The following is a 16339-nucleotide window of genomic DNA, read 5'->3' on the forward strand; positions in this document are numbered from 1 at the left end:
AATCACCAGGGTGAGTTTATGAAACAAAACCAAACCCGCTGCTGTGGAGTCGACTGACTCACAGTGACCCTGTACGGGATTTCTGAGGCCACCCATGTTTGTGGGAGCAGAGGACCTCAATTTCCACCATGGGATGGCTGGTGCGTTTGAACTGCTGTTTATCCTTAGCAGGTTAAGGTTCCTTCAATACGAACTATATCTTTGGAAGGAGAGAAGGAAGATTCAGATTACATTGTTTTAAATTCTGGCCATCGGAAATAGGAAGAGTGAGCACAGGTTGCCAATCACCACATCTGAAAATTTTATGTTGGGAGTTGGACTATTGCTTCTCCTACTCACATGGATACATACCTATGTCATAGTCATAAGGAGACCGCCCCACCCCCTTGAAAAACTGGCTTTAAATAGAAGTCAGCAGGTGGTACTGGAGAGCAGTCCCACGTTATGAGATCAGCTTAAAATTGTATCCCCTGGAAAACCTCTTGGTGCTTTGTGACCTCTCAGAAACTCCTGTTCATTGCTACAGAGTGGCTCCGTTTAGGTTTTTCTAACTATTACTGGCTTGTTATATTGTATAGCTCCAAACCAGCAATGTTATGTCAGGATGTCTTCGCCTTGGGTTTTCCCTTTAACTAAAACTGCCTTGTGTGACCAATAAGCAATGTAGAGCTGACATTTCTGAATCCAAGCAGCTAATCCTAGATTGCATTTACCTATTTTCAAATATTTGCACCATCTGTGATTCCACATTAGTTTTTATGGATTCTCTGTTACAGCTCAAAGGCTGTCGCCCTGAGAAGGAATGAAGCAGTATTTTGAATGTATTATAAAGCATGAGATGGAATTTAGCCATGGGACGGGAAAGAAAACAAATTAAGGAAAGGTAAATGCACATGAAATTCTCCACCTTCAAAATCAAAATTTCATGGAACTTTCCGTAGTTATAAAGAATATAAAGATGGCGGTCCTGACTTTTCTTGACCATTCACTGACCCATGTTTACTTTGGAGCGAGGGTAACCCCATATAAACAAACTACTTATCAACCAATAGGAGAGGCCAAAAGTCAAAGTACTTTTAGGATTTTGAGTAAAGTAGAAAGTGTCAACTCTGAGAAATGAAGCATTCATTGTGGTTTTATCCAATAGAGTGACATCCGACAAGTCAATTCACATCTCTATTGTCCATTTCTTGATTTGAAAACTAGGATTTAAAATCCATTAATTGGTGTTTTTATTTGTTGTCCACAGCTGTCCCTAGAGTCATGGCAACACCTGAAGGGGAAATGCACAACTAAACGGGACCATCATAATTCATAAGGGATTTATTACCCATGCTTGGTAGTAGATAACAGTGTCTCAAATGCTGTCATCATTTATGATTTTATGGCTGCTTGAGGAAAGACAATGGAAAGGCAAGGCCTCTCTTAATGACATATTAGTATAGATGTCAAGGCATCAATTCTTAAACCGAGAATGGCTCTCTGAAATGTACAAAGAGAAAATGAACAAGATTTGGACCTGGAGATGGGGAGATAGGGAGACAAATGAGTCTTTATGAGACCCATATATCAGAAAGTACTTATTGTGAGCAGCGAGACTCTGGAAAGACTTAGCAAATGCATGTTAAATCACGTATCATGTTAACCATGGCATTAATATTGGACAAGTCCCATTTAGAGCCATTTAAACAACCTCCAGAGGGGAAAAGGAGAGTGACTTTTCCCTTTACCTACAGGCCTGATTCACACATGCTGGTCCTGACAATATGGGAGACTACACACAATTCCTTTGGGCAGTTCAAGAGGTTGGGCATAGCTTCAAACATGCTCGGCGTATGCTTCAAACGCACTAGAATATCTATGATTGAAAAATAGAAAATAAAAAAGTTTGGCTTTGCTGGTGACGATGCAAAATGGTTTGGTAGTTCTCAAAAAATAAACTTAATATTAACATATGACATAGCAACTCCAAGAGCACTGAAAACCAGAAACCTGAGAGTAGTATGCCAATCTTCTTTGCAGTATAAAAAACAAAAAGCAACGTGATCGTGAACGGATGAATGGAAAAATGCGATGTATGCACACGATGGAATACTATCCAGTCATAAAAAACAAGTGATCCATGCTGCAACATAAGCAAAGTTTGAAGCATTATATCAAAGCAATACGCTAGACACAAAAATAACAAATATTTTATATGGTACTTTTTATATGCATCATCTTGAACAGACAAATGCATAGAAACAGAATGTAGGTCAGTGGTTAACATGGTTCCAGGAGAAGTGGCAAGGTCGGGTTGGATGAATGGCGAATTTTTGTTCAATGGATAGTTTCTATTGGGACTGAGCAAAAGGTTATCAGAACAAATAGTGGTGATTGTGTACAAGGTTATGAGTACACTTAAAAATGCCTAAAATGTGAAATTTTATAGTGTATATAGTTTGCAAGATAAAAACAATATCCATTTTATTCCATGGAATTCTTTTGGTCTATAATGCCCTAAACAGGAACAAAGTAAATGAATGCAGTATTTTCACTTTCATTTTCCCCTAGATAGAAAATGTATCCACAGATTTATTAATACTAGAGAACTGAAATTATATACCAACCTATCCAAGGATATTGACTACTTGAGCAATTCTTTATGAACTTCGGAAATTTCCTCTTAAGTTATATTTATAATCTCTGTTCAAACTTCCTCAGTTCCTAATCTTTGAATCTATTTCTAAGAAAGAAGACTCATTATTCAAGTTTTGTCAATCATTGATTGAAAAGGCTTCGTTATGAACAATATTTATTAGTACTTGTTTCAAAACATAGGAAATAAAGGAATGGTCCTGCTTCGCAGTCATGACCTTATAGCAACAGCGTTGTATGTGAGAAGTGATTAATAGGGCATGAGTATCTGAGTTTCCACTTACCAAGAGTGAAGTCCATTTATTCCTCTTGGGAAAAGTAAACCCATGTACTAATAGCGAGCTAACCCACTTCTGTCCTTGTACAAACATTATTAATGCGACTTGAAGTGGCCTCTCTGGTCCATTATTTGAAAATCAATCACACGAGAGCTTGTCACTCAAGTTCTTATCTGTGCAATTCAAATTTGTCTGTTGTCAGAGCAGATACTCTCAGATGGTATATGAAATTGGATCTTCATTTACTGTTCAAAAATAGGGGAAGGGGTGGAGCATGAGGTAATAAAATTGACTTTTTTCCCCTCACTTTTCTTCATATTCTATCTGGAACCCAATACACAGGGTTTTGTATTGACCTGAGAAAATCAATAAGGTATGATAAATTACAACAATATTAAAGTCAGATAATATACATCTTGGCTGGAGAACATTCCCAAATGTAAAGTCGGATTTTATTATATACCCAATAACTTTCCTTAAAATTCCACTCAAAATATCATCAGTAGTTCCCATGTGCAAAGACATCTTAGTCAATCATTTCTAGGAACCAAATTTCTAGAAAGAGATTATTAAACCATAAAAAGAAAGATGGTAAGTCTTTGGGGAAACAGGTTATCATCTAAAGAATATCAAAATAAGTCACAATATACTAAGTTGGTTTTCATCTAACATTTTATAATAATACAACCATACATCCAGTATATAGAGATCATATGTAATTATATATATATGGTGGTGCATGTTTCAGCATAGCATGTGTGTTTACAATCACATGCATATGTATTTAAGCATCTCCATTAGCTTAAATGGCAAATTACTCTTGTCAAAAGAAGGGAGGGCCAAAAGGATCTGCTCAGATGATCCAGAGGCATGGTTCCTAGAAGAATAAAAATATTTATTAAATTCCTGCCTTGGGCCAAATATTATCAAAGCCCATTTAGACAGACCTACTCTAAACTTCCCAACAGTCTCATCACCTTGAAATGAAAAAGAATGGTGTTAGAGCTAAATAAGTTGGCATTTATGGCTAAATCATTTTCCCATGGTCAGCAAATGCAGAGGAAAGACACAAGTCAATCCAGTCCTCCCAGACTGCTCACAACCCTAATCCAGGTTGCTGCCCCACCTCCACCCCCAAGAACAACTAATTGGAATCTTTGGGTAAACTTCAAAATAATTGTGAAATATACTTTTCTGGTTAAATGAATAAATATTTTATTGAGAAAAATTGCAATTATTAAAATTTTTCAAACTGTAGCATGACGAAGTTAAAAAGACAATGATTTTTTTTGTTTTGGTTTAATTTAGAAAGTATTACAAAGCATGCTTTAACACCAATTACTGGATGGAACAGTTCAAAATGGAACACTGATTTACGGGTTTGGGAAAAAAGTGAATATTCTGCATTGGTTTTGCAGTGAGTGGTATATATGGGTATTTCTGAATTCCTAAGAACACAGGTAGGCTTAATTAGGATGAGGGCATAGCAGGAAAGTGTTTTCTTAAGTATGCCCCATTCTCTGACAGCAAACATACCTCCTAGCTTTCCCTATTATGCTGCTAATGAAATTAACTTCTAAATTTTTAATCATTTTATTGGGAGCTCTTGCCGATATCATAACATTGCATGGTCCCAGCACATCAAACAGTATTGTACAATTGCTGCCACAATCAGTTTCTAAACATTTTCTTTCCTCTTGATATAAGCTCCCCTCCCTCCTCCAACCTATCCCCAGGAACCCTTATTTTTTTTTCCTTTCCTGTAATAGTTTACTTCTCTCTCTCTTTGCAATATCTTACACAAGCCTATGCATTCCATCATGTACCATTCTGTTGTTCAATTCCATCAAATTAGGTTATACCATCATCAATGCTATCAGCTCCCTATTCCCCTTTTTCTCCCCACTCTCTTCCCTGATCCGCAGGGATCCATTACTCCTGTTACTGTTTCTAAAGGGTTATCTATCTTGGCTTTCATGTACCAAACTATCTTAAATACATAAATGAACATATGCAAATCTAACATGATTAATGAGGTAAAACAAATAAAGATCATAATAATGAGGCGAGGAAATAGTAGAGAACTAGATGATAGTTATGTGGTTCATCAGTACTATACCACACCCTGAATTAATCATCCCTTCAGTGTGCCCTTCGGAGAGGGATGTCCAATTATATAATGGGGTTTGGGGGTCTCCACCACACTCATGCCCTTCATTCGATTTGGTTACTTGCTTTTAGCCTCTTCCCATCAACACCTCATGTGCTGGTGTGCTTTTTTTTCAAGTGGGCTCTGTTGCTTCCCTACTAGATGGCCACTTGTTTAACTACATGTCTTTAAGATCCCAGATGCTATATCTTTTAGTAGCTTGGCACCATCAGCGTTCTTTACCACATTTGTTTATGCACCCATTTTCTCTGTGCCAGAAAGGTATCATACAATGTCACATTATTAGAACAAACTGTTCTCCTAATGAGGTTAAGTAGAGGTCCAAAGTCCATCCGCTTCCTTGTTGCCTTTGCATACAAGGGGGTACAAAAATTGATTTTTTTTTAGTCACCCAAAGCTCTGTATTCAATTAAAAAAACCAACCTTATCACTTTCAAGTACTCTCCATTACACTTAATACATTTATCAAATCGGCTATTCCATTTTTGAAAACATTTTCAAACATCTGTTTGGATGGCAGACAGCACCTCTCTTGTTTTTCCTTCACCTCTTCTACATTGTCAAATTGCTGCCCTTTTATGCCCCTTGTCATTCAAGGAAACACTGAGAAGTCACATGGAGTAAGGTCAAGTGAGTCAGGTGCATGTGGCAAGAGAAGCATGCTGCTTTTTGCCAAAAACTGGCACACTCAGATGGCTGTGTGAGCAGGTGCGTTGTCTTTGTGGAAAAAGCAGTCCCCCATCTGCCACAAATTAAGTTTCTTTGATCACACATTGTTACTCAATCTTTTCAGAACCTCTAAACGGAAAGCACGATTAACAGTCTGACCTGGTGGAATGAAATCCAAATGCACTGTGAGTTGACATTTTTGTCCTTTTGGGAACTCCAGAACAAGGTTTCTCATCAATTGATATTTCACCTTTTTTTGAAATGAGAAAAAACACTCTTGAGTTTTTCCCATGGAGCTGTCCCTGTAAGTTGTTCTCTTAAACTGGTCATTGCAAAAAAACGAGGTTTGAGCAAAACTGCTTTTATGAAAAAATTCATTTTGACCAGAGAGAACCTTCCCAGGTGACACACCTGGGTGCACTAACTCAGACAGAGTTGCTTGATGCTCGCCTAGCGGGGAAAATGGATACTATGAAAACTCCACTCTACCCAACACAATTCAGTTTTTTGTGGGGGGGGGCATACCCCCTCGTGAACACATGTGACCAAGTATACCTATGTTTATATATTTACATATATACATATTTTCCTTCTTTTTTCTCTTTTTCCTCCTGCCCCACTATATTTATCCATTGCCCACCTCTCAGTAATTCCTCTCAGATACAATTCATTTGATAAAACACGACCAGAAAAGCTACACTCTCCTTGCCATCAATTTAGAATACGTACTGTTCCCCTGTATCCGTCATCATTGGCTCCCAGTCACCTCCCTCAGTCCCCTCCCATGCTCTCCAGGAGCCACTGGATCAGCTGCTGTTTCTGTAAGCTTGCCTATCCTGCCTATCTTGCATAGATACACACACACACACACACACAATACAGATAGTCACAAGACTAACAGGGATCCTGACACAGAGCAGAAGAATATCTCTTCGTTAGCTGGAAAGAAGGACATGTAACAGTATATTCTGTTGGTTTTCTGTCAAATTAGTACCAAAGTCCCAAATCATCTGATATTATATTTTCTTGCACGCACAAACTCATGTATAATCACAGCAATACTAGTATGAGGACAGAAAAATAAGATATTCTATTAAAATTAAAAATAATAGTTGGAAGTGACACAATGCTTATGTGAACGTCCCTCCCCCATCCCCATTCCTGCCCAAGGGTTCTATTCTCAGACTACCCATTTAATAAATACTTGATATAGGTAAAAGCACATTCAAAGATTTATATGTTACTCCTTTACTCTTGCTAATAAGCAAGCAAGGGACTATGGTCACCTCCATTCACATATATTTGGAGAAACCCAGTCATCCTGCTTAAGGAAACACATTATTCACCACTAGCGAAGCTGGCTGAGGAATCTGCATTGGTGAATCCCAGTGCCTAAAGTGAAATTCGTTGGTGTCCTCTTCTATCCACTGTCTTTGTACTTCTCACCAAATGACTGGAAGAGGACATGCAAATAAGGTATAGAGAACTCCAACTCAGGTTATGGTCAGTGTTGCCAAACTGCAGTGTATAAGGAACGCCATTATAGAACTGTAGGAAAATCTCACGGTCATCAAGAAAGTAGAGCTATGAGTGGAGTCCATGCAAGTTCCTTGCTGGAAATGACAGACAAGAGAGGCACCAGAGGCCACAGCACTGAGACCAGGAGACAGCGTAAAGAAGGTGGACCTCAGGAGGATGAATGGCAAAGTAGGTGCCCTTTAGGCACTTATCCATTCATTCCAAAGAAGCTTGTAACACTTGCCTGAGTAGTACAGATGACTGGTGGCTGTGTAGCGGAGAGGCTTAAGTTTCCCTAGTAAACCCAGTGATTATGAATAATATCTGTGATTTCTGTTTGGGCCATCACAATGGAATCATCAAGAATTTGAGTGCTGTGGGAGGGAATGCTGGTATCAGAACTGGATGAAGGAGGATAGAGTGGGGAAGCATGTCTGAATTCCACCTCCTGGCTATCATTCTTTAGCAGATTCTCCTCCCCCTTGAGTACCCAGAGGTCGGCTGAGGTCCCATGCCAATTCTTCACCAGTGTACGGAACACACTGATAATTCTAAGTAAGTATAGAGCTGATGGGGAAATAGTTCACTCTGAGCCACACATTTTACCAATTGGTCTGGGGCTTGTAAAACATTCCCATAAGTATCAAAAATTAAAACATTCTGCAGTCTTACATGATTCAGGAAATTAAAATTTCGAAAGTACTTTCTTTTATTCCAGGCTGGGAGAAATTTAGTTTGTTTTGTTTTCAATGTAATGTTCTTTATAATATAATGCAAAATTAATATTTAATACTAAAGTTTTCTTTAATAGGCTCTCATGTATTTTAACTTTAATACACTTTAATATTTTTAAAAGTGTAATTTGCTGAGTCCCTGAATGAAACCACTAGATGGATAGAAAGATAAAAAGGTAGAGCTCTTATGAAGGGGAGAAATATTTTGTGACATTCTAAATTCAATATATAAGATTATACATAATACAGGTATATGTTATATATATATGTATATATATATCACGTACTCATAATATGAGTATACTTGAAGCATTTGAATTACGATGCTGGCCAGAATGCTTCTTGGAATCAAAGATGGCCAGACTTGTCTCACACACTTTGGCCATGTCAATCAAGACCAGTCCCTGGAGAAGGGTGTGATGCTCGTAAGCAGAGGAGTAGTGCAAAAGAGGAAAGGCCACAATGGTTTGACATAGTGGCTGCAACAATGGCTCACCCATTAACAGGATGGTGAAGACTGGTCAGTGTGGAATTCTGCTATGTAAGGGGTCACTGTGAGACAGGATGGACTTGATGGCACCTACCAACAAAACTGTGTGTGTGTACAGACAATTTTAATAAATAATTTTATTGGAGGCTCTTAAAGCTCTTATAATAATCCATACATCAATTTTATACATATGTTGCCATCATCATTTCCAAAATATTATCTTTCTACTTGAGTCCTTGGTATCAGCTCTTTTTTCCCCTCCCTTCTCACCCCTCTCACTCTTGTGAACTCTTGAAATTTATCAATTATTTTTACTTTCGTACTTTACACCTTCTGCTGTCTCCCTTCACCCACGTTTCTGTTGTTCGTTCTCCTGGGAGAGGGGTGTTGTACATCGATCATTGCTATCGGCTCCCTCTTACTCCTCCATCTCCCTCCAGCTTCCCCCTACCCTCATGGTATCACTATTCTCATTGTTGGTCCTGAGAGGTTTATCTGCCCTGGATTCTGTGTGTTGACAGCTCTTATCTTTACTAGTGCAAATGCCCTGGTCTAGCCAGATTTGTAGGTAGAACTGTGGTCATGCTAGTAGGGAGGTGGACGGAGGGGAGGATCATTAAAAACTAAATGATTATTGTGTTTTTTCGGTGATATACTGTAGCCTGGCTGGTTTGTCTCTTCCTTGTGACCCTTCTGTGAGGGGATGTCCAATATCTATGGATAGTCTTGGGTCTCCATTCCAACCCCTTTCACTCACGTGGAAATGGTTGCTTGTTGTGGGTCTTCTGATGCCTGATACCTGATCCCATTGACACCTCCTGATCGCACAGGCTGATGTGTTTCTTGCATGTGAGCTTTGTTGCTTCCCTGCTAGGTAGCAGCCTGTTTAACTTCAAGCCTTTAAGACATCAGGATCTATATCTCACGATAGCTGGGCACCATCAGCTTTCTTCGCCACATTAGTTTATGTACCCACTTTGTCTTCAGTGATCCTGCTGGGAAGGTGAGCATCACAGAATGCCAGGTTATTAGAACAAAGTGTTCCTGCATTGAAGGAGGATTTGAGTAGAGGCCCAATGTTTGTCTACTAAATTAATACTTCACCTATAAATATATGTACATAGTCCTATACCCCTATCATTTATATATTGATATATTTACATATGTACATGCCTATGTTTATACCTCTATCATACCCTTTGCCTTTAGTTCTTTCCTCTATTTCCTTTTACTTTCCTCTGGTCCCACTATTATGTGTGGCCTTCATTTCCTCTCAGCTACATTGCATTTGATCGATCCCCACCAGGCATTCTATGTCCTCCTCACCATCGATTTTAGATCTTTTGTTGTTCCCTTGACCCTGGGTTTGTTGGATCTCTCCTCCCTATCTCCCATCTCCTTCTCTCCCCTGTTCCCCGGGAACTGTCTTTTCTCCTCAGGATTGTTTAGCCTATCTATCTTATATAAACATGAAAAAAAAGAAAAGAAAAGAGAGCAAAAATTGGCTTATGAATAGTTGCAGGTTTGTCTGCTGATCCTGATGAATGTTTTCCGATTGGGTCTGATGCAATGCAATGCCATGCCCTGCCCTTCTGCTCTGTCCCCCCCCCCCCCAGTCCAAAGTCTATTTTCAGAAACCCCCTCCCCCTCCCCGGGGACTTTGTGACTTTGTTCCCCTTGCTTCTCTGTTGCACTCCCTTCTTGTTATGCAAATGTTCATTGTTTTTCATGTAATCTTGGAAGCCCCTCAAATATACAAAGGTAAGGAAACCAGCATTGCTGCCAGGGTCCCAGTCCTCCTCCGTGCACTAGCTTATTCCAAACAGAGTTCACTGCAACGGCCTCTTCCACCAGTGCATGGACTGCATACAAATTCTCTCCGTTAAGCACACTTCTCTTAGTCTCCTTACAGGCCTTCAAAAACTGGCCACTCCAAACAGTAGCTTCCAGGGAATCTGCTGGGCCAGTTAAATCCAAGCCATAGAAGTCAGTTCAGAAAGTACGCGGGACTGGTTTTCTTTGCATTTTAAAGGGATCATCTTGATAGAGTTTCTCCAAAGGCGCAAGATGAACACAGGAGTTTATTTTGAAGGCTTTTTAAGAAAAGGAATAATTGCTTAGTAAAGAATGCAGCAGGCAATTTACATGGAAGTTATTGTTTTAAATCACAACAGTGCACCCACTTATTCTGAAAGGACAGTCAGTCAGTGATGTCACCAGCAAATTGGCGGGTAGTGGGGGGGGCAGAGAATCTTACCCTGTTGTCTCTATATCCCTGATCTTGCCTCATGAGATGTCCTTTTGCTTCCAAAACTCAAAGTTAACATTTAAAAGGAGAATGATTTCACATAACTCCCTTTGGGCCTTGTGCAAATAGATGATACTAGAATCCTTTGGGGGAATGGTAGGAGAGAGAGAAAAAAACAAGCTCAGAAGTGATTAGACCCTGATGAAGGTTAGGTCCAGAAAATCTACCTTCATATTTGATTATTTTGTTGTCCTGGTTGCTTCTTACAGGCTTAGATAATTTTGTGGGAATACTTTGGGACTGACCTACATATATGCAAATATATAGGAATAAATAGATAGATACATAGATAAAGAGAGAAATTAAGGAGAATAAGAAATGGATATTCTGTCATACCAAAAAAAATGTCTTCAAATACTTGATCTAACCTATGTTTTAAAAACCAACCCACTTTTGCTTTTCTCAATTTACTAATAAAACTTCTATTAAATATATGATTTCTAAAAACTATTTTCAATGCTGTCTATGAGGAGCAACACATAAAAAAAGCAACACAAAAATAAATTATTTAATTTACTGTACTATTCAGGGGTGCAAGGAAGGGAAATTAACTTTTTTCTTCAGTTTTCATTAAGCATACATTGCAGTTTCAAATCAGGCTCATCAGAACAAAGTTGAAATAAAAATATTGGATCTGGTGTTCTGTATGGAAATATTTTATGTTATTATCACCTAAGACTCCAAAGTGCAATAGATATTTAACCGAAGAGATTTAATATGCCATATCCTTGATCACAATATTTGGCCATGTGTCGTTTTACCAAGTGGCTGCTCTGTACACCTTCAAGGAATTCACAATAAACAGCTAAACAAATAAAACAAGGCTGTTACAAGTTGTAAAGGTCAGTTTGCTATCAGGATGTGTTTTAAAGGGGAACAAACGCATAGGGAAAGCTGTTGCAGCAGCCAACTACTTGCCTATAAAAATACACTCTTTAGTCACACTCCAGGAAATAGAATTTTCTTTGGGTCTTTGTTTGTTGGGAGGTTTTGGGTGGTTTTTTTTTTTTAATAGCTGAAAAAAAAAAAAAGGCAAGTGTGTATTGGGGAATATTTATACCTATTGGATTCAGCAGAAGGGTGCCACCTGGTGGAAACATGGGAAATTTTAAACGTATTACAATTAATATGCTCGCTTAAAAAAAATTGAGAGCCTGATGGCTACCAGGGACACGTGATACAATAATTAAATCATTATCATCATCATAATAATCAGGTCCTTTTATATACATATGAGTGCCTAGCTTAAGATGTATTTAAATAACCAATATTAATACTAAGTTAAGCACATGCTATTATGGATATTTCGACCTCTAAACAAATATTTCACCCATGTTCCATTCTAGGTTAATTACACACACACACACACCTTAAAATGATTTGACATCCAACCAGAAAGAACGAGTCATATTATGATTGGGTAACATGTCAAAGGTGTCACTTTAAACATTCTATAGACCAGAACTGACACTTGGCCACGTTACTTAACTTATTTAATTCTATGTGGTCTCATCTCTAAGATGGCAATAACATTAAGGTAGTAGGATTAATCTAGATTTTAAAAAACGGTGCTGTAAGAATCAACTAGAAAAATACACTGAATAAATATTATCTTATTCATCTTGAGGAGCCCTGGTGTTACAGGGGGTGAATCACTGGACGGCCAGCAGCAAGGTTGTCGTTCAAATCAAGCAGCCGCTTGGAGGAAGAAGGGAGAGGTTATGTGCTTCCGTTAGGATTCAAAGTGAGGACGTCCGAAGGAGCAGTCTACTCTGTGCAATAGGGTTACTAGGAGTAGAATAAACTCAAGGACAGTGTGTTTGACTTTTGTTGTTGTTGTAGTTGTGATTTATTTGTTTTATCAGCCCTGAGAACAGGATTCTACACATAGCAGATATTCAAAAATTGATTTGAGGATGGGAGGATAAAAGTCTAAGTCAGCGGTTCTCAACCTGTGGATCGCGACCCCTTTGGGGGTTGAAGGACCCTTTCACAGGGGTTGCCCAATTCATAACAGTAGCAAGATTACAGTTATGAAGTAGCAATGAAAATACTTTCATGGTTGGGCGTGGGGATGGTCACCACAACATGCGGAACTGTATCAAAGTGTCGCGGCATTAGGAAGCTGGAGAACCACTGGAAGTCAAAATGAGTCACTCAAGTCTTGGTTCCTCATTGTAATCTGGGATATTGGTCCTGTTCAGTGGGAATGCTGCATGTACCCACGCCAAAATATTTACATTTAGATATTTTTAACTGTAAAGTGTTATGAAACAACAAAAGTTACTTGTAAACTTTCATATACTCCATGAGGCTTTACTGGGAAGTTGAATACTGGGAAGAAAATAACACAGAATAAATATTCCATGATTCAGTATGTTAATAAAAACAGAGTGAAATGCCTGTTGTTCTATTGCTGCTGTTCCCTGGATAGAGAGCCTTTGGTCAAGGCACTTCTGTGGTAAAGTACAGTGACAAGAAAGATGACCCAGGGGGGTTAGCTCTCAGGAAGACCATAACAGCAATCAAATTCTATTCTTGAAACTATTTTTACTTCCAACAAAGCCAATGGCGTTCCACTGAGCTGCAAGTGCAAAGAGGTATTTGATGGTCCTGGGACATGGCGTCTGAGTATATATATATATATATATATACCATGGAAAGTGAAAGACCATTTTGGGCAACATTCAAAATCTTAAATCATTCAAAATCAATACTCGGTGAGTGATGAGATGGAACATGCCCTCTATTTAACTATTAGGTAGAGTTTTGTGAAGCTATATTTTCTTTAAATGTGTGAATTCCTTTTCTGAAATATCACAGAAACCAAAACAATCAATTATGAGTCTAAAGAGGTATTATATCCAGGATCACTTGGGAGTTTCCAGACAATTGCAGAATCAGACCAAAATGAGTAATACTGCTGATAATTAAAAAAAAGACACCATAATAGTCTTACAGCAAGTACTCTAAGCATTTTTGGTAATCTTCCACATTATTCAGCCAACATTGCCAATATCTAGCTTTGGACAAAGAAAGTACTAGACATAAGTATGTTCTTGGCGTGTTTGGAAAACCCTCAATGGGATGCTATCATGTATATTTCTGCCTGACTTTCCTCCCTTGCAAAAATCAGGCTCTTTCATTTGAACTCCTGCATAATATGCATGTCGCTGACATTTTCAAATCATGTAAACGCCCAAAAAGACACTTTCAAATACTCAATTAAAACAAGACTTCTGGAAATGGCCACTCCCTGAATATTAAAAGTGGTCATAAAAAAGCAGCACACTAACAAGAAAAATGGATTCAAGCTCCACTCTCTGTCTTCCTATGCATTTTAAGTGCTAGATTAGTCCTGGCAACAGATTGGATGGGACCACTACTTACAGAGGCACGTTTGGCTTCTGTGCACCAGCTTTCCCCCACCCCACCACCACAGAACGGTTTGCAGCGCCTCAAGTAACCAGCTGGTGTCACAGGTTAGTAGGCAAAGATTTCCTGTGGGGACTCTCACCTGACTAATCATTCTTATCGGTAGCCTCATTCCAAGAACTGTACAGAGCTCAGCAGCTTGTTAATGAAACTTAAGAGCTGTCAGCCAGAAAGAGAACGTGAAATACATGCCTCTCTCCTGAAATCATTCTTTTACATCCGCTAATCAATTGCTATACTGTGGAGACGACGTAGGGGAGAGGGGTGTAACGGGAGAGTGCAACTGATGTTTTAATATTTTTATAAGATCTCAGGGTGGGGAGCCAAGAGCGTGGTTAAAAAACGGCTTTGTCGAGGAAGGGGGCGCTTGAAGGCATGGAGTAATCTCCACCACCTGTGTGAAGCATATGTGAGGAAAATGAGAGGGAAGGGAAGGGAAGAAAACTGGGTCCTCCAGCCAGGAGAGATGACCAAGACTGGAATATTAATATCGCCGCCACTCCTGGGCGATTTGGATAGCTCCCCTTAACACCAGGCTCAGTGCTCACAATGCACTGAGAGGTTAACCTTTGTGACACCCCGCTACTGGCAATGAACCAGGAGCATCTCTCTCCACCAGGAACACCTCCTCCGGCGGCCTTCCACTGTGCATTCGGGGCTAAAAGTCCCATCTCCTGTACGCCCCGCGCCCGGGTGCTCCGCTCTGTGCTTGTCCCTTAACTGAAGAGCAGCCCTCTCTGGCCAGTCTCTGAGCAATGTAAATGTGCTACCACCGGTAAATCGCTCACACAGCCTCCCTCTTTCTTCAGAAGCCGCCTGCCCCGGCGCTTCCTCCCCTCCAACTTTGGATTAAAGCTACACTGAGTCACCCCAGCCCAGGCACAGAAGGTGACAGGCGGTCCACCCCGGTATGGTTATGTTACAGACTCCTGAAGGCCTGAACAAAAAGGGGTGACAGGCTCAGAAGATTGGGTTGTGATGAACCTTCAATAATCGCAAGGCATCCCGTCTTCGCAGACACAAAACACATCTGGATCCCACAACCCCCTAAAGCCAGAACCTCCCCCCAGCTCTCCTCCAAAACGAATAATCCTGGTCTGCTTCCCAGCTCCTTCCCACACATCCCACTGAGAACACAGATGCACCCCTGCCCCGCGCTCCCGCCTTGGAAAAGGCAAGAAGGGAGGGCAGGGAAAACTCCGCCGGCCTAAAGGTCATTCGCCTACTCGGTCACTTTGGCCGGCGTGCGTCCCGGATCCGGGAGCACCAGGTTCGAACCCCTCACGCGGACCTCTACAGACGCGCGACCAATCCCTCCAAATGCAAGAATGGGAAACAAGAAACCCCTTCCCAGGCGCCCGCCGCCCCTCCTTCCTTCCCTCCCTCCCTCCTCCTTCCCTTGGCAGCGGGCCCGGCGGGGCTCCCCGCGGCACCCCTAGCCTTTACCTCTCTCCCCCCTTCCCCGCGGGTCTCCACCGTGCGCATCCTCTCGCCCGGGCCTGGAGCGCACTCAGACGCTCCAACTTCCTGCGGAGTCCATGGGGGAGCCGCGCAGAGCCTGGACGGGGTGCGGGAGGCGGAGGGAGAGGCGGGAGGAGCGCGGATCGGAGCCTCCCCCCACCTCCCCCACCCCCACCGGTACCCGCACCCCCACCCCCGCTGAGGGAGGGCCGGGCCGCGGCGGCCGCCAACTCTCACCTGGTCCGCTGGCTGCGCGGGGCTCGCCCTGGCCCCCGGGGTAGGCTGCTGCTCCGGCTTCATGGCTGTCATGGCCCGCGGCCGCGCTTGGCGCTCTCTTGCTCGCGGGCACTTCAGACGCAGGGACCGTCCCTTGGCAGCGGTTGCATGTCACCAGCGCTCGCCGCTCTCCGGATCGGCAGCTGGGGAAGCTGCGGCGGCGGCGGCGGGGTGGGGGGAGGGGAGCCAGCGGGAAGGGAAGGAGGAGAGAGGTCCCCTGGCAGGAGCCCCCCTCGGGCGCCCTCCGACCCTCCAACTCGCCACTCCTGGGCATCCACCGCTCCGAGGCACGGAGAGATGCTGCCACGGGGACCGAGGCCAGGGAACGGGGCGGCCAGTGGCTGACAGCCGGCTTCCGACCGC

General features: G+C 41.5%; 1 protein-coding gene across 2 annotated transcripts in view; it reads right to left on the minus strand.

The window, feature by feature from the left end:
• Positions 1-16009, minus strand: part of DPP10 (dipeptidyl peptidase like 10) — a 775824-nt gene extending 759815 nt beyond the window's left edge. For both annotated transcript variants that reach the window (XM_075529534.1, XM_075529533.1), the window contains exon 1: positions 15938-16009. In XM_075529534.1, the coding sequence (XP_075385649.1) occupies positions 15938-16009 (72 nt within the window). The remainder of the gene's footprint in view (positions 1-15937) is intronic.
• Positions 16010-16339: the final 330 nt, after the last annotated feature.

This window comes from Tenrec ecaudatus, chromosome 13, assembly GCF_050624435.1.
Source record: "Tenrec ecaudatus isolate mTenEca1 chromosome 13, mTenEca1.hap1, whole genome shotgun sequence".
Classification (NCBI taxonomy): domain Eukaryota; kingdom Metazoa; phylum Chordata; class Mammalia; order Afrosoricida; family Tenrecidae; genus Tenrec; species Tenrec ecaudatus.